The 22,267-nt window shown below is 37.0% G+C and overlaps 1 protein-coding gene across 2 annotated transcripts in view; it reads left to right on the forward strand.

Annotated features, from left to right (window-relative positions):
* The window catches only part of LOC126811705 (calcium-dependent protein kinase C), a 193,509-nt gene that overhangs the window by 110,037 nt on the left and 61,205 nt on the right, over positions 1–22,267 (forward strand). For both annotated transcript variants that reach the window (XM_050537565.2, XM_050537564.2), the window contains exons 4-6: positions 5,511–5,619; positions 16,007–16,135; positions 21,204–21,360. In XM_050537565.2, the coding sequence (XP_050393522.1) occupies positions 5,511–5,619; positions 16,007–16,135; positions 21,204–21,360 (395 nt within the window). The remainder of the gene's footprint in view (positions 1–5,510; positions 5,620–16,006; positions 16,136–21,203; positions 21,361–22,267) is intronic.

Raw genomic sequence — 22,267 nt, forward strand, 5'->3', positions numbered from 1 at the left:
TGAGAATTTGATAGATTATTCTTGTTCATTTATTGATTATTACAAAAGCAGATATATTTATTTCTTCGACAACCTAACTTCCTTTTGACAATATATATTTCAGTTTATGTGATGGATGATGGCCGAAGACTGTCCATTATGTAAATAGAAAGAACAACTGAGGGGCGTTAGCCCCAAAGTTTTTCTTTCTATTTACATAATGGACGGTCTGAGGCTATTATCAAACTTAAAACATAGCACCATAGAGATACAAATAATGGATAGTTTTCTTAAAGAACAAGCAACAAAAATAATGGATAGATCCTTAAAACAACATGCACCTGCACATGCATGCATGTGACAAAACAATCCAGCCATATAATGCAAGCATATACAGGCAGTTCAAAATATTCATTTAACAAAATGAAATAGGATTTAACGTCCTACTGTTCTGCTCCTAAGCTGGGCTAATGAAGACGGGCATACGCCATACAGTGTGCCATAAGCGGCGCTATGGCCTACTCTTACATCAAAGGGATCTTTTACGTGCACGCCAATGTGTACACCGGACCTCAGTTTTTCGTCCCATCCGAACGACTAGACAGCTGTCCTTGTCACGCCCTCCGTCCTGCATCAATGACAAGGGGAAACCATGCCGGAAAATCTGGATGGACTTTAATGTCCAATGCAGGGATCGAACACACGCCTCCAGTAATAATTGTGATGGTCTTGATATGGGGGATAATAGCCGTCAAAGATGTGATGGAAAGGATGCTCACGAATATAATTTAGATATTGATAATGTTCTTAGTACTGTGGTTAATATGTAGGGTACTAGCCGTCCAAATTTTGATTTGAAATCTAATATATACTCTGATATAAGTGACAATGACGCAAGCCAATTCACAAAATTCGAACTCAACCGTCATTATGGTGTAACGGTGATGTATTTGAACGGTTTTTAAAATTGAATAAAAATTGTGACCTGTGAAAGATCCACGAGCTAAACCAATAATCCAGGAAGTTATCGTCCGATATACACCATTGTAGCAAAGAATCAAGATCCTTGGGTTATAAACATACATGTTCAGTTTCATCAAAATGGGATAAAAATTGTGGACTCTAGAGTGTACAATCAGAGGCCATAATCCATGAAATTACGGTCCCATACAAACCAATATCAAAAGAAACCTCTCACTGGGATATAAACCTATATTTCAAGTTATGACCTGGAGAGTGTCCAAACGGACGTCCGGACGGACATAGGTGACGTCAATCAAGTGCCGATCAGTGACATACAACAAGTAGGGTGACCCACCATAAATAAATATCTCCATATATCTCGACAATTTCGCCACAATATTTATATATATGCCAAGCCTCAAATCAGTTTCACACAATTATAGTCACTAAATAAACGATCATGTTGTACTTAATAAGCTATGACCATTAATCATCTATAAATAATAGACTGAAAACTGGTTCCATGTGTCGTCCATAACATCCAGACACTCTTGAGTAAAAAATAGGTTACGTGCCCTTGTTTTGAAATTAGTCTCGCTTAACCAGTCTATCGACCATTCAAGGGCTGATTGACAGGTCGGGATAATCAAGACTACTTTTTTACGAAACATAACAGAAAGCTAGAACAAGAAATTGAATTTAGACATGAGCACGTTAGCTAGCTCAACAATTGTTTTAAGAAGCTTGTAAAAGTAAAATGAAACTACTGCTAGTATCATGTTCCTGTCTAACCCGAGTGCTTCAGAGATATTATTTGTACTAAACCAAAAGATGCTGCTCTGAACGGTACAGTTAATGATAAAGCGATTTAAAAAATGAAACGAACGTAATTTCTAAATCTGCTGTAATAACCAAGAAGCTTAATTTTACTGCTATTCAAAATCGTCAACAATAAATTTTTTACGGCTGTAATAGTTGATAGATTTGTAGAGAATTGCACGTGCCATGGCTATTTATAGTATCATACTGTCAGAAAGTTGGCCTCGACACGGCGAATGTGCACGCTTCAGTGGTAGTCTCGAACTATCAGCGGTTGACTGTATTTCTGTAGGTGCATGGGCCACCCTACAACAAGCGGATAAAGGGGAATTTTTCATGTAGGAAAGAAATCAAAATTCGCGGACATATGGAAACAATAAATTCTACAACTGGACAAATATGTGAAATCCAACATTCGGTCATGTGACATTTTGATAACTATGAAGTTTTAAAGTAATTTCAATTTCATGTACTGTAATTTAATTTGTTCAGAGAATAAATTATCCCAAAATACAAGTTCATTTTTCAGATAAGTGTCTATTATTGGTTAAACTGCCCTTTATTGTCCCCCGCCTTTCGAAGAAAGCAGGGGACTATTAAAATGGGTTCGTCCGTCTGTCTGTCCGTCTGTCTGTCCGTCTGTCTGTCCGTCACACTTTTTGGGACACAATAACTCTCTTCCTAATTGAGCTAGAATGTTCAAACTTGGTGTATGTGTTTATTAGGTCAATGCCTTGATGGAGTTCGAAGATATGAGCATTTTCCGCTTAGGGTAAGCAGAGATAAGCAATTTGATTGGTTGATGCTTTGGGACACGATAACTCTCTTCCTAATTGGGCTAGAATGTTCAAACTTGGTGTATGTGTTGATTAGGTCAATGCCTTGATGGAGTTCGAAGATGAGCATTTTCCGCTTAGGGTAAGCAGAGATAAGCAATTTGATTGGTTGATGCTTTGGGACACGATAACTTTTAATTGAGCTAGAATGTTCAAACTTGGTGTATGTGTTTATTAGGTCAATGCCTTGATGGAGTTCGAAGATGAGCATTTTCCGCTTAGGGTAAGCAGAGATAAGCAATTTGATTGGTTGATACTTTGGGGCACGATAACTCTCTTCCTAATTGAGCTAGAATGTTCAAACTTGGTGTATGTGTTGATTAGGTCAATGCCTTGATGGAGTTCGAAGATGAGCATTTTCCGCTTAGGGTAAGCAGAGATAAGCAATTTGATTGGTTGATGCTTTGGGACACGATAACTTTAGTTCTAATTAAGTGAGATTGATGAAACTTGGTGTATAGTTTCATTACAGTAATACCTTGACTAAGTTTGATAATGAGCATTTTCTGCTCAGGGTAAGCAGAGCGATACGCAATTTGATTGGTCGAGACTTTGGAAAACAATAACTCTCCTACTTTGATTGTTAGACTATAAGTAAAGATATACTGTTTGATTGTTCAATACTTTGTAAAAGATAATTTGTGATAAATTTATATGTGTCCTCTAATTATTTTCCTATTTCGGCGGGGGACATCAGCCTCACTGTTGGCTTGTTTTCAATAAATAATGGACAGTTTCATAAATAATAGATGATTTTTTAAGAAAAGTGTACATTCTCCAATACTGGTTAAAAACATCAAAGGGTGACGTCATATTTATGTTTTAATTACATTTATTTGATATAATTAAACATGCACTTTGGTAAAGTATTATGTTAGTTGGATGGCAGGTTGTAGCACACAGAGTATGCTGAAGATCATAAGGCCTGTTCTCTATGCAATCCATGGGCTTGATTTTATGCTTGTATGTGGGTTTAGATACTTTGGTTTCTTCCTACTTTTAAAGCCTCCTGCATTTTCGAAATGATATATATACACACACACACAGTGAACTCTGTCAAATCCGACATCATACGGGATCGTTACAATATGTCGGATTACGCAGACTTTCGGAATACTCAGTTTTCTCAAAAGTGGAAGTATTATTGTAACTTCGAAAACCGGTAGTATTATTATAATGTAGCTTCGAATCCCCAGAACGTTATTCCCTTTAAAAATGATAAACCTTTCTGTACATTCAAAATTTTATTACATTGATTGTCCCCCGCCTTTCAAAGAAAGCAGGGGACTATTTAAATGGGTTTGTTCGTCTGTCCATCCATCTGTCTGTCTGTCTGTCTGTCACACTTTTTGGGACACAATAACTCTCTTTCTAATTGAGCTAGATTGTTAAAACTTGGTGTAGGTGTTTATTAGGTCAATACCTTGATGGAGTTTGAAGATGAACATTTTCCGCTTAGGTTAAGCGGAGATAAGCAATTTGATTGGTTGATGCTTTGGGACACGATAACTTTAGTTCTAATTAAGTGAGAGTGATGAAACTTAGCGTATAGTTTCACTACATCAATACCTTGACTAAGTTCCATAATGAGCATTTTCTGCTCGGGGTAAGCAGAGCGATAAACAATTTGATTGGCCAAGATTTTGGAACACAATAACTCTCTTTCTAATTGAGCTAGAATGTTCAAACTTGATGTAGATGTTTATTGGGTCAATGCCTTGATGGAGTTCAAAGCATTTTCTGCTTAGGGTATGCAGAGATAAGCAATTTGATTGGTTGATGCTTAGGGACACAATAACTTTAGTTCTAATTAAGTGAGAGTTAGGACACTTGGTGTATAGCTTTATTACATCAATACCTTGACTAAGTTCGATAATGTACATTTTCTGCTGATGGTAAGCAGAGCAATAAGCAATTTGATTGGCCGAGACTTTGGAACACAATAACTCTCCTTCTAATTGAGGGGGGTTGGATGGCTGAATGGTTAGCGTTCGCGCGCTGTATCATAAAGTCTGTCATTGAGTCGACTGGCGTGGTTTCGAATCCCTGGTTGTACGTGACAAGGAGTAGGGTCGCCTGTCCAACCTCGTGGGTTTTCTCCGGGTCCTCCGGTTTCCTCCCACTGCTAAAGACCCCTATGCGCAAGCGAATTATTGAAATAAAATTAAACCATATGTTAGTCCCGAAATAACTTAGTTTGTGTCGAGTGGACGTTCTCTCTCTCTCTCCCTTCTAATTGAAGTAGAATGTTCAAACTTGGTGTAGGCGTTCATTAGGTGAATCCCTTGATGGAGTTCGATGATGAACATTGTCTGCTTACGGTAGGCAGAGATAAGCAATCTCTTCATCGTCTTCAGTTGATCGTACACTTGTCTTTGGTGTCACGTGTCATTCCATGTCCAGGTCGTCACACAGTTCGGATAGATCCGTAGGGTGACGAAACTTAGGTATTCAGGTTCAATCGGCATGCGCAACGAATGTTTCCAACAGGTGCTAGGAATATTTTTACGACTGTGAATAATTCGTGGAAATTTCATGGGTATTCTTGAGTATTTGTCACAACTGTCTTACAAGAGATTATAAAATTATCAAAGTAATCAACAAAAACCTATGTGAGCGAGTTTTAATCTCGCCGATAATTGATTGGTGATTGCTCGTTAATCTTTCGTGGCTTTACACCCACAGATTGAAGGCCAGATTATACAGTGTTGATTCAATGGAAATCATGTGGCTGATTGATGTCGTAATTCGGAATATTCAGATTATGATTTATATTTATATGTTGGCATGAATAAATACTTTTCTCTTGCTAAAGAACCAAATGTTTCTCATTTTTATCAGCTGGTTTGTGGATAATTTTGAAAGTCTTTATATTTAATAAATGATGCTCAATGGAATATTTTTATTTTTCAGGCAACGAATTTGCATAAATTCAAGGTGCATTCCTATGGCAGTCCAACATTTTGTGATCATTGTGGATCTTTATTGTATGGGTTATTACATCAAGGGCTGAAATGTGATGGTAAGCTAACATTATTGCCATTATTTGGAGTTCAAAAATCGTGTTATTTTAACTTTTATACACATATAATTATATCCATGAATATAGGTTGGAACATTTGTAAAATACGACATTTCTTGCGATACTGAACGGGAATCACATGGCTAAGTGGGAACGACGCTGGCTCACTAGCCTGGAGGTCTTGTGTTCGATCGCTGCATTGGCCGAGAAAGTTCGCCCCGTTTTTTTCGGCGTGGTTTCCCCTTGTAAGTGATGCAGGACGGAGGGCCTGACAAGGACAGCTGTCTAGTTGTTCAGATGGGACGAAAAACCGAGATCCCGTGTACACATTGGCGTGCACATAAAAGATCCCTTGGCAGTTGGAATTCGATATAAGAGTAGGCCGTAGCGCCGCTGCCCGGGCAAAATTTCCCTCATAGCACACTGTATGGCGTATGCCCGTCTTCATTAGCCCAGGTTAGGAGCAGAACAGTAGGACGTTAAACCCCATTTCATTTCATTTCATTTCATTTCCTATACTCAACATCGACTTATACAATACATGAAAAACAGTAGGTCACAAAAAGGAAAGATACATTGTACCGTAGTATAATTAATGTGTGTTGTGCATGAGACAGAGTATGCTTACTGTTTCTGAATACCTTGGAGCTTCTGTCGACTCAACATGTTCCAGTGATAAAATCCACAAACTGGGTACTAGTGAATTGCTATTTTTGTATTCATGGATGTTGAATTTGATTGCCCTTTTGTACGGATAGAACATTGTATGCAAACACCCAACAAAGATGTCCAAAACAATAATAAATTATTAAATTCTTATACGTAGAGTAATTGCCATTAACTAGAGGATTTTACATAGAACCAAATATACAATATCAAATAGCCTATATGTAATTATTAATTGTCAAGTCATTTCCCAAGATCTCATAAAACTTTGACAAAAGTGAAGAAATTTATGACTATTATGTCAATCAGAAAAATACACTGTCCTATGATAAATTTTACTTGATTAATATATACAAAACTATACCGAGACGAAATGAAATGAAATGGGGTTTAACGTCCTACTGTTCTGCTCTGAACTGGGCTAATGAACACGGGCATACGCCATACGGGCTTAGTCTTGTATCGAATTCCAACTGTTAAGAGATCTTTTACGTGCACGCCAATGTGTACATGTGTCACGATTTGGCACCTGACCAATTGCCACTCGTGCAAACTACCCCCCAGCTGCGTCTTCAAAATCATAAAGAAAACGAAATGGCATTAATAGTATAATTTAATACTTTATATATTTATATCAGATCAGTAAAACAATCAATTTTCAGAGTTCAGTATGTCCATAGGTCACTTCCGGTGGGAATCAAACCATCAATTCACAAAAACATTATTCGTCCAACGAAAACATTAAACATAGGCCTGCAATACCTATTCTGATTTAAGTTATTCGTAAAACATTTAAACACCGCACAGTTCTCCACAACACAGTTGAGATAATTATAGGCCTGTGGATCCTATTCTGTGATCATCTCAAACGTTCTGTTCACGATATCAGCTACGGCTAAACTTGGCCCCAACGCCGCTCCATATCAAACGTTGCCCAACAATAATCTACACACATAAAAGTTTCACCTACTGGGCGTAATCAAACGTGGCCCAGTTCCAATGTACCTCTGATTTAATTAAACATGGTCCGATATTCACTACAGTTATGTATTCAAAGAAGAAAGGTTAAATTGGCCCCCTCCTACATAATCGATCCGATTCGGCCTGAACGAACCTTACTAAAAGACTGACTGACTGACTGACTGACTCTGATGTGCCATCCACATCTGCTTATATAGCCATATTGTGCACATGCTGCATGCCTCAGATGCAGTTGACAATCAAGATGAGTTTGGGGGATACAGCTTAGACAATTAAAATTGAGTTTGGGGGATCAAACTCAGACAAATAGGATGTGAACATAAATATTTATAAATTCGGATGTAAAAGAAAAAATATGATATTTGATTGTGACAATACCTCCCTTCCATAGAAAAATATATTTTTTAAAAAATATGTTTTCAAAATACACAATCATTATAAATAGACATCATAACCTTAAATATCAAATTATTGTGACCTACTCAAATAATCAGCACCAATATTCTCACTTCCTTTGATGGCACAAATCCGAAATCTAAAGGGTTGCAACAAAAGTGCCCATCTCATAAGTCTTGCGTTAGCAACTTTAGTTTTATTTAAATACAGTAGAGGTTGGTGATCTGTTTCTAAAATAAATTCTCGTCCGTATAAGTAACGCTCAAATTTTCTTACAGCCCAGATAATCGCTAGGCATTCTTTTTCTATTACGGAGTAAGCACACTCTCTTGGTAATAATTTTCTACTTGCGTAGGCTATCGGGTGTTTTTCCTCATTTTCTACTTGTAACAAGACTGCTCCCAGCCCTATATCAGAAGCATCAGTTCTCAAAATAAACGTTTTTTCCAAATCTGGCAGTTTCAAAATTGGGTCATTGATAAGCACCGTTTTAAGTGTTGTGAAGGCTTTTTCTTGTGGTTCTTCCCACTTCACTTTATTAGACTGTCCTTTCTTGGTAAGGTCGGTAAGCGGCGCGGCTATGGCTGCAAAATTAGCTACGAACTTCCGGTAATACCCTGCTAACCCCAAAAAGGCACGAACTTGCTTCTTTGTTTGTGGTCTATTCGCTAGTTTGATGGCATTTAATTTATCAGGATTCGGGCGTAATCTCTGCTCCCCGACTATATGCCCAAGACACTCTAAACTTTGAAACCCCATAAAACATTTTGTAGGTCTTGCCGTAATATTGGCCTTCCGTAGTCTATCAAGAAGATCGCGTAAAATTTGTACGTGTTCTGACCAGGTTTCCGTATAAATCAACAGATCATCTATAAAATTGTCAATATTCGTCATTCCTGCTAGTAGTTTCCGTATCATTCGGTTAAAAACGGCGGAACTCGTTACTAGCCCGAACGGCATGACTGTAAATTGGTATAGACCCTGGGAAGTAGAAAACGCGTTTTTTTGTCGTGCCTCCGTCTTAAGTGGTATCTGCCAGTATCCTTTGCTGAGATCTATCTTGGTAAAATAATGGTAGCCAGATAATTTTGAAAACATGTCATCCGCACTCGACATTGGCTCGGCATCAAAAATTGTAACTTTGTTGAGTTGACGGTAATCAATACAAAATCTATTGCTTCCGTCTTTTTTCTTGATTATAACAACAGGTGATGAATATGGCGATTCAGATTTCTCGATTACCCCGGCTTTCAACATCTTATTGGTCTCGTCGTTAACGACTTCAGTCATGTAATAAGGCATCGGAAATTGTTTAACTCTAATTGGTTCTTCTGTTTTAGTGTGTATATCCAGTTCCAGTAAATTAGTACGTCCAGGTTTATCAGTAATTCTGTCCGCAAATTCTTTTAACAAATTACTTATCTCGTTCTTTTGCTCGGGTGTAAGGTCGTTGTTGATGTTAACATCACTGTAAGTCTCACCCATGGTAGTAGTTGGTATTTCCGGTAATTCTACAGCGTCCCCATCTTCATCTAAATCGATAATCGATACACATACCGATGACAATAAATCTGTACAGGTTTGGTCTTTAGAGTTCCTTTCTACAAACCGTTTCAACATATTGGCATGAAATATCTTAGATTTACCCTTCATTAGGATTCTGTAATCAAGTAGACCTATCTTTTTCTCCACAGAAAAAGGTCCTTGCCACTGCATCAATAGCTTATTATGATTGGTTGGTAGTAGTACTAATACTTTGTCACCTGCTTCCAATGCTTTTGGTTTAGCCTTTTTATTATAATACTTTCTATATTTGGCCGACATTTCCTTCAAATTTTCTTGAGCTAAATTACAAGTTTCTTCCATCTTGTTTCGAAGGTCTAGAACATATTGGTAGGTAGTTTTAACATCGGGTTGTTCCTCTTCGTTAACCCACAATTCTTTTAATATTGACATTGGTCCCCTCACTGACCTTCCATACAAAAGTTTGAATGGCGAAAAACCGGTACTTTCTTGTGGTACTTCTCTGTACGCGAATAAAACTGCATTAATATACTTATCCCAATCTCTGGGCTTCTCCATACACATCTTCTTTAACATCTGCTTTAAAGTGCCGTTAAATTTCTCCACTAATCCATTACATATTGGATGGTACGGTGTAGTCGTTAGCTGACGCAATGACAATAACCTGCTAATCTCCGACATCAAATCCGACGTGAACTGTTTACCCATGTCACTCAACATTTCCTTAGGAACCCCAACACGACTAAATACATCTATTAATGCTTCTGCAACTCTTTCGGTCTCTATGGTACGTAATGGTATAGCTTCAGGATATCTGGTAGCGTAATCTATTATGGTAAGTATGTATCTGTACCCACTATCAGTTACTGAATGTATTGGACCAACTAAATCCACGGCAATTCGTTTAAAGGGTTCGTCAATCAATGGCATTTGACCAAGTGGTGACTTAAACACTTTACCTTTACTGACAGTTCGCTGGCAAGCGTCACAGGATCTACAAAACCGGCTAATATCAGATTGAATACCTGGCCAATAAAATTCAGATAAAATTCTATCAGTTGTTTTTCTAGTTCCTAGATGACCAGCCATTAATGATTCATGAGCTAACCGCATAATATCGTTTCTAAACTCTTTTGGCACGATTAACTGTGTAACATCTCTTCTACCTAGGTGCGTATATTGTCGAAATAAAAATCCTTTATTGTAGAACAAAGTTGAACTCGCTCCAGATTTTGTTGTTTTGGTGTCATTACAATCAGCCAGTTCACGTAAGCGTTGCAGTGTGACATCATTACGCTGCATGAGTTTAATGTCTTCGGGTTTCACCACATCGCGAATACTTTTAGGGACTATAAGAGGAGGATATGGCTTATCTTTCTTTAATGTCTGTGATCTGGTTTCAACCGCTTGGATTGGTTTCCAGTCCAACTTTGGATCAGCAGCATCTCTTACTCCACCAATATTACCAAGTATCAGATCGTATATGGGATTCTCGATACACCATGCTTCGGTTACACCGTGAAAATATGGCGTGTCAACGTTTATAATAGCTACGGGGGTTACTATACGCGTACCATCTACTAAAACACACGTTTTTTCTCGGTTAGTCATTTCTTTTTACTACTACCCCAGCACATCCGGTATCTCGTAACACTGTCACGTCATGTTCACCGACTTTACCTTTAGTTACAGGCATTACCTGACTCTCTGGAATAAAGTTCAGACAATTACTATTACTATGTGGGGGTAGTGTTCGGTTTTGTTTGTTAAACTTATGGTCATCATTACGTTCTTGAACAGATGACACAGGATTTCTATTTTTGCACTGATGTGATCTATGACCCGGTCTTCTGCATATGTAACATACCAAGTTATTACCTCTGGCTGACGATGCTGGATTGTGTTGGCGATAGGAATTATGCGGGGTTGGCTGTTGTGGCTGCTGTTGGGGTCCTTCCCTAACAGATTCGCTATAATTTGGCGGACGCGCATGCCCATAATGTTCATTATGTTTATTCCGAAGAAACCTGTTAGCTTTACTTCCTCGCGCATCACAAAATTGGTCTGCTAATTCCGCCATGTTGGAAATAGTTTTGGGAGATCGTTCTTTTAAAAACAGACTTAATTCGCGTTCACATTTAGACACGAATTGATTCCTAATAATTAAATCGAACAAACCCTTGTAGTCTTTATTGATACCCGAAAGCTCAATCCATCGCGTAAAATAATCCGATAATCGAACTGTAAATTGTGCGAAAGTTTCTCCGACTTCAGGAGTAGAATAGTGAAATTTATTAACAAAACCTTCTTCAGTCATCTCAAACCGTTTTAACAGTGCCCCTTTAAGAACTTCGTAATCAAGACTGTCGTCACGTGGTAGTCTCGCGTAAACTCCTAAAGCTCTACCTCTAAGTAATGCACTTAAATGTACTGCCCACTGCGATGCGTCTAAACCTTGTGCTGTAACATACCGTTCAAATCTTCGTAAATAAGAATCAATATCGTCTCGGTCTTCATCAAATGGAGGCAATTTTGGTCCCTTTATAAAATTATCACCAGAACGTTTATTGAAAGAACTCTCACCGTAAAGTTTATATTCCGTTTCCATAGTTTCTAGATTTTGTTTATGCTCCCTTTCCATAACTTCTAGTTTCAATTTTATATCCTTTTCGCGTTGTAGTAAATCCGCTTCACGTTGCTGCATCTCACGTTGTAGTTTCCTCTCATCACGCTGTTTGTCTTGTTGTTCGCGAACAAAGTTTCTAAGCTCCTCGTCTTTGAAACCTAAACTTTCACCGAAATCTTTTAATTCTTTTAGTTCATCCATAGTAGTGTAACTAAGTTCAGATTACCAAATATAAATTCACCAATGTCTGTCTCACAAGTACAAGTTAATACTTAAACTTAACCTATTAAAGCGACAAGTTGACTTTATGTTTTGAAGACCATTTGGGTCATTAGTTTATTAAAATTGAATATCCCGGACAAGCCCCCAATTGTCACGATTTGGCACCTGACCAATTGCCACTCGTGCAAACTACCCCCCAGCTGCGTCTTCAAAATCATAAAGAAAACGAAATGGCATTAATAGTATAATTTAATACTTTATATATTTATATCAGATCAGTAAAACAATCAATTTTCAGAGTTCAGTATGTCCATAGGTCACTTCCGGTGGGAATCAAACCATCAATTCACAAAAACATTATTCGTCCAACGAAAACATTAAACATAGGCCTGCAATACCTATTCTGATTTAAGTTATTCGTAAAACATTTAAACACCGCACAGTTCTCCACAACACAGTTGAGATAATTATAGGCCTGTGGATCCTATTCTGTGATCATCTCAAATGTTCTGTTCACGATATCAGCTACGGCTAAACTTGGCCCCAACGCCGCTCCATATCAAACGTTGCCCAACAATAATCTACACACATAAAAGTTTCACCTACTGGGCGTAATCAAACGTGGCCCAGTTCCAATGTACCTCTGATTTAATTAAACATGGTCCGATATTCACTACAGTTATGTATTCAAAGAAGAAAGGTTAAATTGGCCCCCTCCTACATAATCGATCCGATTCGGCCTGAACGAACCTTACTAAAAGACTGACTGACTGACTGACTCTGATGTGCCATCCACATCTGCTTATATAGCCATATTGTGCACATGCTGCATGCCTCAGAATCAGATGCAGTTGACAATCAAGATGAGTTTGGGGGATACAGCTTAGACAATTAAAATTGAGTTTGGGGGATCAAACTCAGACAAATAGGATGTGAACATAAATATTTATAAATTCGGATGTAAAAGAAAAAATATGATATTTGATTGTGACAACATGGAACCTCGGTTTTTCGTCCCATCAGAACGACTAGACAGCTGTACTTGACAGGCCCTCATTCCTGCATCACTGACAAGGGAGAATCGTGTCGGAAAATATGGATGAACTTTCTCGGCCAATGCAGGGATTGAGACGCAATGAAAATGTGCCACTCAGGGCTAGAAAATCGTCATTTTTTGCGAGAATCTAAGAGGATTCTCATATATAGCATCTGCGCGAATCCTCCGAATCATAATTAATAATACTGTCTAAAAAAACAAGATTGTGTTTATTGTGTTAATCTAAAACATCAAAATACAAGAACAATGATAAAAATAGAACAATCATAAATAGTGTCAAAAGTAATATCCAGAAAATGCCTTAGTCAAAATAAGTTGATATGGCACCATAGAGCTGGGTGATATTTCGGTTAAAAACCGTCAAAAATACCATCTTCAGAAAAATATTGAAAAACCGAACATACTGCGATATCGCGGTTTTGATTTTTCTGGATGATATTTAACATAATTATTGAAAAAAAGTCTCCCTAATTATGTCATTTACAATATTTTATTGCTTTATGATAAATAAATAGAATCAAATAGTGTTATAAATTCCTGAGTTTTCATTACACGAAGTTAGCAAATGCCGAAAGAGAGCTTTGTTTACGTCACGTGACTTCTCGTTCACTTCTCCACCCAACCAATACCGTTAGAATTAACTCTGTTTGTATTCATTGACGAAATGTTTATACAGATGCTTTGATTTTCGAAAGGCATCATTGATTTTCATATTGAATTAAATTTTAATAAAGCAGTAATATAAATAATGCCAACTGTATTGAGGGTTCCGGTAGGCTGATAATCTTTTAGCTTCGAACGTGTCATGGCGGTCCGTGATCCGGAAAAAAATATTTGACTAAATCAATGGACACTTTTTGACATAGTACTTATGTTTTATATTATAATTTAGTATTTTTATACGCCCACATTGATATCTAAGTTGATAATCCAAAGATCTCGGTTCCTTTCGATATTCGCGCATAACGGACCGTAACTTCCTGAATTATGGCCCCTGATTGTACCAAAAATCGTGTTTTTAGCTTGTGGACCCTATAGAGGTCATAATTTTTATCCGATTTAAAAAACTGTTCTATTATATCACCGTTACACCCTAAGGATGGCTGAGTTCGAATTTCGTGAAAATCGGCCCGAAATTGACAGACAAAATGGCCGCCGTTCATTCTCAAATAGCATAAAAATATGGTATATCAATGTTGTGGACACTATAGAGGTCACAATTTTTATCCGATTTTGTTGAAACTTGAAATGTAAGTTTATAACCCAACGATCTCGGTTCCTTTCGATATTTGCGCATATCGGACCGTAACTTCCCGAATTATGGCCCCTGATTGTACCAAAAATCGCGTTTTTAGCTTGTGGACCCTATAGAGGTCATAATTTTTATCCGATTTAAAAAAACGTATTATTATATCACCGTTACACCCTAAGGACGGCTGAGTTTGAATTTCGTGAAAATCGGCCCAAAATTGACTGACAAAATGGCCGCCGTTCGTTATCAAATAGCGTAAAAATATGGTATATCAAGGTTGTGGACACTACAGAGGTCACAATTTTTATCCGATTTTGTTGAAACTTGAAATGTAAGTTTATAACCCAAAGATCTCGGTTCCTTTCGATATTCGCGCATATCGGACCGTAACTTCCTGAATTATGGCCCATGATTGTACCAAAAATTGCGTTTTTAGCTTGTGGACCCTATAGAGGTCATAATTTTTATCCGATTTAAAAAAACGTGTTTTTTTTTTTTTTACCGGATTGTCAAAATCACCGTTAAATGTGCCAATTGCTCGGATTAAGAACCATATGAGGTATGACTGTTGTTGTAGCCAACAAGCAAGTTGATTCACTTTTTTTTATTAACAAGTAATAATTAACCCGTTGTAATTTAGCCAAAAGGAGATTGATTTATGATACCATAGTGATGGATTCATTGTTTTACCAATCGGCTAGATTAAATGTCAGTTGGCTAAAGCCGACAAAATACAGCCGATACTGACCGACATTCAATAGTCGGACTCGACAATTCTCCAAGATTTCTTTTTTTTTGGAAAAATTTTATGAAGCTCTTGCGAAAATCCTTGCACGAATCAGATTCGGAGATTCGCGTGAATTTCTAGCCCTGCCACTGATTGAACTACTGGAAGTGTTGACGTTAAATAGCATCTTTACTTTAAAATAACAGTGGGCACAAGAAGTAAACATTAAAAGTCAGTAATGTGTGTTTCCATGTCTGGCTGCCATACATCGTTGTTGCATGGAGGATATAAACCTCTGAACGCTTGCTTCCTGTGGCTCCGGTACTTATGCCCCCTTGAATTAATGCGTACGCGATCAAAAAAAATCATTCTCACTTCTTATCGTCGTGATATGATGTTAATTCAGAAATACAAGATTAAAGTGTATCTCTCAAATTAGATTTACAATCATCCATTTATAAAAGTACTGCACTTTCATTGCGTCTCGGGGCCGGGGGGGGGGGGGGGGGCTGAATGGTTATTACGTGCGCGCTGTATCATAAAGTCTATCATTGAGTCAAGTCGCATGGTTTCGATTCCCCGGTTGTACGTGACAAGGAGTAGGGGCGCCTGTCCAACCTTGTGGGTTTCTACCGGTCCTCCAGTTTTCTCCCACTGCTAAAGACCCCTACTCGCAAGCAAATTATTGAAATAAAATTGAACCATATGTTAGTCCCGAAATGACCTAGTTTGTGTCGAGTGGACGTTAAACCCCATATCTCTCTCTCTCTCTCTCTCTCTCTCATTGCGTCTCGGTACATAAACTGAAAATTCACCCAATTTTATAAAATCTGGTACGATGGATATATATCTGTTACAAATTGTACCGGTTTACCATAGACAACTTGTATTATTTGCTATAACACAATAGACATTAATTTTCATTATCTCTTTTAGCTTGTGATATGAATGTACACAAAAGATGTGAAAGTCATGTACCAAAATTATGTGGTATCGATTTCACAGAGCGAAGAGGAAGAATATATCTGATAATAAAACCACAAGGAAATAAGTTAATTGTTGAGGGTTTGTAATATCTATTATCATTTTTTAACGCCCACATTTTCATGTGGACTTATATTGTCGCCGCCCCTGTCTGTCCATCTGTTCACATTTTGATTGTGGTCCCTCTAGAGGACACAATTTTTATCCCATTTTGACTAAACTTAAAATATAGGTCTATATCCTGAATATCTCGGCTTCTTTCGATATTGGCATGTATCAGACTGTAACTTCATGGATATTGGCCCCGGATTGTACGAAAAATCACAATTTTATACGCCCACATTTTCATGTGAACGTATATTGTCGTCGCCCCTGTCCGTCCGTCCGGACATCCGTTTACAATTGTTTGTGAACAGTCTACAGGTCACAATTTTTATCCGATTTCAACGAAACTTGAAATATAGGTTTATCACCCTAAGATCTCGGTTCCTTTCGATATTGGCATGTATCGGACTTCATGGATTATGCCCCCTGATTGTACGAAAAATCAAGTTTTTAGCTTGTGAACACTGTAGAGGTCACAATTTTTATCCGATTTGGTTTAAACTTGAAATGTATGCTTATAACCCAAAGATCTCGGTTCCTTTCGATATTCACGCATATCGGAACGTAACTTCCTGCATTATGGCCCCTGATTGTATGAAAAATCGCGTTTTTAGCTTGTGGACCCTATAGAGGTCCTGATTTTTATCCGATTTAAAAAAACGTATTAGTATATCACCTTTACACCCAAAGGACGACTGAGTTTGAATTTCGTGAAAATCGGCCCAAAACTGACAGACAAAATGGTCGCCGTTCGTTCTCAAATAGCGTAAAAATATGATATATCAAGGTTGTGGACCCTATAGAGGTCACCCCGTCTTCATTAGCCCAGGTTAGGAGTAGGACGTTAAACTCCATTTCATTTCATTTAATTTATAGAGGTCACAATTTTTATCCGATTTTGTTGAAACTTGAAATGTAAGTTTATAACCCACAGATCTCAGTTCCTTTCGATATTCGCGCATATTGGACTGTAACTTCCTGAATTATGGCCCCTGATTGCACGAAAAATCGCGTTTTTAGCTTGTGGACCCTATAGAGGTCATAATTTTTATCCGATTTAAATAATCGTATTATTATATCACCGTTACACCCTAAGGACGGCTGAGTTTGAATTTCGTGAAAATCAGCCCAAAATTGACAGACAAAATGGCCGCCCTTTGTTCTCAAATAGCGTAAAAATATGGTATATCAAGGTTTTGGACCCTAAAGAGGTCACAATTTTTATCAGATTTTGTTGAAACTTGAAATGTAAGTTTATAACTCAAAGATCTTGGTTCCTTTCCATATTCGCGCATATCGGACCATAACTTCCTGAATTATGGCCCCTGATTGTACGAAAAATCACGTTTTTAGCATGTGGACCCTATAGAGGTCATAATTTTTATCCGATTTAAAAAAACGTATTATTATATCACCGTTACACCCTAGGGACGGCTAAGTTCGTATTTCGTGAAAATCGGCCCAAAACTGACAGACAAAATTTCCGCCCTTCGTTCTCAAATAGCATAAAATATGGTATATCAAGGTTGTGGACCCTATAGAGGTCACAATTTTAATCCTATTGTGATGAAACTTGAAATGTAAGTTTATAACCCAAAGATCTCGGTTCCTTTCAATATTCGCGCATATCGGACTGTAACTTCCTGAATTATGGCCCCTGATTGTATGAAAAATCACGTTTTTGGCTTGTGGACCCTATAGCGGTCATAATTTTTATGCTATTTAAAAAAACACATGTGAATGTATCACCGTTACACCCTGGGGATGGTTAAGTTCGAAATTCGTAAAAATCGGACCAAAACTGACAGACAAAATGGCCACCCCTCGTACTCAAATAGCGTAAAAATATGATATATCAAGGTTGTGGACTTTCTAGAGGTCACAATTTTCTTCTGATTTTGATGAAACTTAAAATATAAGTTTATAATCCAAAGATCTCGATATTCGCACATATCTGACCGTAACTTCTGAATTATGGCCCCTGATTGTACGAAAAATTGCGTTTTTACCTTGAGGAACCTCTAAAGGTCACAATTATTATCCGATTTAAAAAAAACCTTTGAATATATCACCTTTACACCCTAAGGATGGTTGGGTTTGAATTTCGTGAAAATCGGACCAAAACTGAGACAAATTGCTTTTCACAGCCTACACAGCTCCTCTTGGTGATGTCATTCGAGATCATGGATTAGACTACCAGTTGTACGCCGATGACACCCAACTCTATGTTGCTGTAAATGAACATTCTGAAACTGTGAAAATTACTATTCTAGAACAATGTATTTTAGATATTAAAGCCTGAATGAAAACCAATCTATTAAAACTGAATGACGACAAGACCGAAGTTATAAGATTTTCAACCCGCTTTAATAAACACAATTTAAAAACCAATGCAGTACGTGTTGGTAATAGTTCAATCGCATGTGTTGATACTGTAAAGAACTTGGGTGTTATATTCGACTCAAAGATGTCAATGAAAGCACAAATAACTGCAATGTGCAAATCCTGCAATTATCACCTGTATAATATTGGCAAAATTAGGTCCTTCATTGATTATGACACAACTAAACTATTTGTAAATGCCTTTATCACCTCAAAATTAGACTACTGTAATTCGTTGCTTTCTGGCCTTCCTTCTTCATATATCCAACCGTTACAGCTAATTCAAAATAAAGCTGCCCGAATAGTGTCCCGGACAAACAGGAGTATATATATAACACCAGTGCTCAAAGTCTTACATTGGCTTCCAATCCCATTCCGTATTGAGTTTAAAATATTATCATTGACATACTTCTGTTTAAACTGTGACAATGCTCCAAGATATCTTCAAGACCTAATTCAACCTTACAGGCCATCAAGATCTTTAAGATCAAGTGATCAAAATCTTTTGGAAATTCCAAAAGTCACTACCCTTTTTGGACAAAGAGCCTTCTCATTTTCTGCCCCGATGCTGTGGAACAAACTTTCCCAACAAACCAAATCCAGCTCAAACTATGCAGTATTCAAGAAAAACCTTAAAACTGAACTTTTTAATCATGCTTATAAATAGTGTTTAAATTGCTTTATTCATGTAATGATTTTATTCGTATTTGCTAATTAACTTTTAAAACTTATATATATTTTAAATTTTGAGTAATTTTAAGCCTTGTGTGTTTTTTAAATAATTGTTTAAATCGTATATGTTTTTTAAAATGATTATAAATTTAATATATCTCAAATTTAAAATGTATTTTTAAAGTATTTATCTTGATGTAAAACCAGCGCCACTGAGCAGCTATACTAGCTGGAACGTGTGCGCTTTATAAATGTATTAAATTATAAAATGGCTGCCCTTCTACTCATATAGCGTAGAAATATGGAATATCAAGGTTGTGGACCCTCCAGAGGTGACAATTTTCTTCTGATTTTGATGAAACCTGAAATTTAAGTTTATAACCCAAAGATCTTGGTTCCTTTTGATATTTGCGCATATTGGATCGTAACTTCCTGTATTATGGCCACTGATTGTACGGAAAATTGCTTTTTGTTTAGCTTGTTCTCTATCCATCTCTTGCAAAATGTGGGCGTATCCTGTCTGGCAGCCGCTGGTTGTCTACAGGCTGGAATTCAGAATCGATCATCTTGGAATTTGGCATATTTTATTCCTGTAAGGATAGCAACTATTTATTTTGGTACATGTTCTGAACCCCAGGTGTGTGGTACCTCATCCACTTTTTTGTCTGTAAATTCTCTACAGGTTGCTATAATTAACAGATTTTGTTCAAATTCAGCATATCAATCATTTCAATAGCAGGGTGGTACATATTTATATTGTTCCAAATCCAACCCCCAGGGGCAGAGCCAAGCCCAATTTGTTTATTTATCATCTACAAGCTGCAATTCTTAATAAATCATCTTGGAACTTTACATATTTATTCCTTATACCGTAAAGACAGAAACTATTTATTTTGATGCATGCCCCGACCTCCTGGGGAGGTGTCACACCCACTTTTTTGACAATATTTAGTCTTCTTTGCCTCTTGTCATATTATTCATTGCAGCTATTTCATATTTTATTCTCTTCATTTTAAAAAGTACCATATCAATGAAAGCAGGAATGTGGACATATATTGCAGCGTTAGCAATGCTCTAGTTATATATTGCATCCATTTCCATGGAATAAATAAAGTAGAAGTTTCTTGGAGTTCTTTCTATTTGTGTTCAATCCAATTAATATTCTATCTTTATTTGTTTCAACTTTATGGTTCTTATTTCTGTACTCAGAGCCTCGTTTAACATGGTGACGAGACGGCAGCACCGCCACGCACTGGCCAAACTGTGCCGCCTACTGAGCCCAAAAGTTGAAGACTGGGCAGCAACATACATACGTTTTAAAAATCGCTGACAAGGTTTTTCCCATGTGCCAATAATATATCATGGTGCATAGGTTTACAAAATCATCTTTCTGATTGTTTTATGGGTATATTTCTGTCTGCGGGTCAGCTGCAGCAGTGTTTGGATCTCAATTTTACAGGGTATTAATCAATCCATGGTTTAACAAGATGCCAAAACTAATAGTGTATCAAATCTCCGAAACTATTTTTTAAGTGCTCAGCAATCGAGTCTAAGGGAGTCCATTTTCAAAATTTTCAGGGGGAGACCCCCTGCGAGGGCTCGCGCATGCAGTGCTCGCGGGTCGGGCTTTGTCCGACATTGCCGCGCACGACCAAATCCTTAGACGAGGCTCTGCCTGTACTGCATTGTATCTAACATAAATTCAGAACGGCGTTATCTGCATTATGCATGTGACTTCAGTGACTATGTGTCTGTACTATTGGAATAGTAGAGTTTTCATTGGCTGGTTACAGTATGCCATCAAGTACATGACACTTTGATAAAAATTAGTTCAGTTTACTCAGATAGACTATAAAATGTACAGAATTATAAAACAAAAAGAAGACGTTGAAAAAAAATCTGATTTTAATCAGATTGATCCATATATGTATTGTAAAAGTACATGGGTGTTTATTATTATTAATCTAGTGCAATGTTTTGTCTTTTTTAGTGCGAGAGGGTAAAAATCTTTGTCCGATGGACCCAAATGGATTAGCAGATCCTTATTGTAAAATTAAATTAGTGCCAGATGACTCTAATAAATCGAAACGAAAAACAAAAACTATTAAAGCTAGCTTAAACCCATGTTGGCAAGAAACCTTTACATTGTAAGTTATTATTATGTTTCTGCTGTGTTTTTTTTAAAAAAAAATATTTAATTTATCTTGACATTTTCCAATCTAGCGTATTAAAGACATTAAGTAGCAGCTTGTAATTCTATATGATAGCACAACATCTGAAATAAATTCATTGTGATATGAAATTATATTGAAAGGACAAAGAAATCTTCTGTAATCTATATTGGATATTTGTCTACCAACACCTACATGATCATTATAAATAGACCTTTGTTACGTCCATAAAAAGCTAATTACATGTACAGCTTTATAAAATGGCTTTTCTAAATTCTACATGCAACATATCTGAAATTTAAAAGAAAAAAGTTACCTTATTATATTCTCAACATTTCTTACTTTTGATATAATTTTCACCAGCTTTAAAGGATTTGACTTATTCTTTTTATTTCTAATGATTCATAACAAAAATAAAGAATTATGGATGTCGAGAATGTAAATTTGAATTTACTGTACATTTTACAGTATTTACAAATGTTTTCCGGGTTGTTATAGAATTAGCAAATGAAAAATAAACTTTTAATACAACAGAGTATATGTTGATAAAAGTGTACTAATTATACAAATTAAGCATCAGAACTGTGAAGAAATAGTACAAATAACTGGCCTGAAAGTTTCAGCCCAAACATTGAACTGTTTGGAATTGAATCTTAAAATGCTTGATATGGTTAGTAAATGTTTAAAGCGATAATTTCATATTTTCTAAGAAAGTCAAAACATAATTATTTCCATGTCTTTTGCTCAATAGGTTGTCAACTCACTATTATACGATTATAGGTATTATTGTCCCTCTTAAAAATCCTTTGACCCCGGAAATAATAACACAATTACCTCCCTTGTTTTTCTATTCCCTCCATGGAATAGCTATCTTCAAACGTTT

The sequence above is a fragment of the Patella vulgata genome, chromosome 2 (assembly GCF_932274485.2).
Source record: "Patella vulgata chromosome 2, xgPatVulg1.2, whole genome shotgun sequence".
Taxonomy (NCBI): domain Eukaryota; kingdom Metazoa; phylum Mollusca; class Gastropoda; family Patellidae; genus Patella; species Patella vulgata.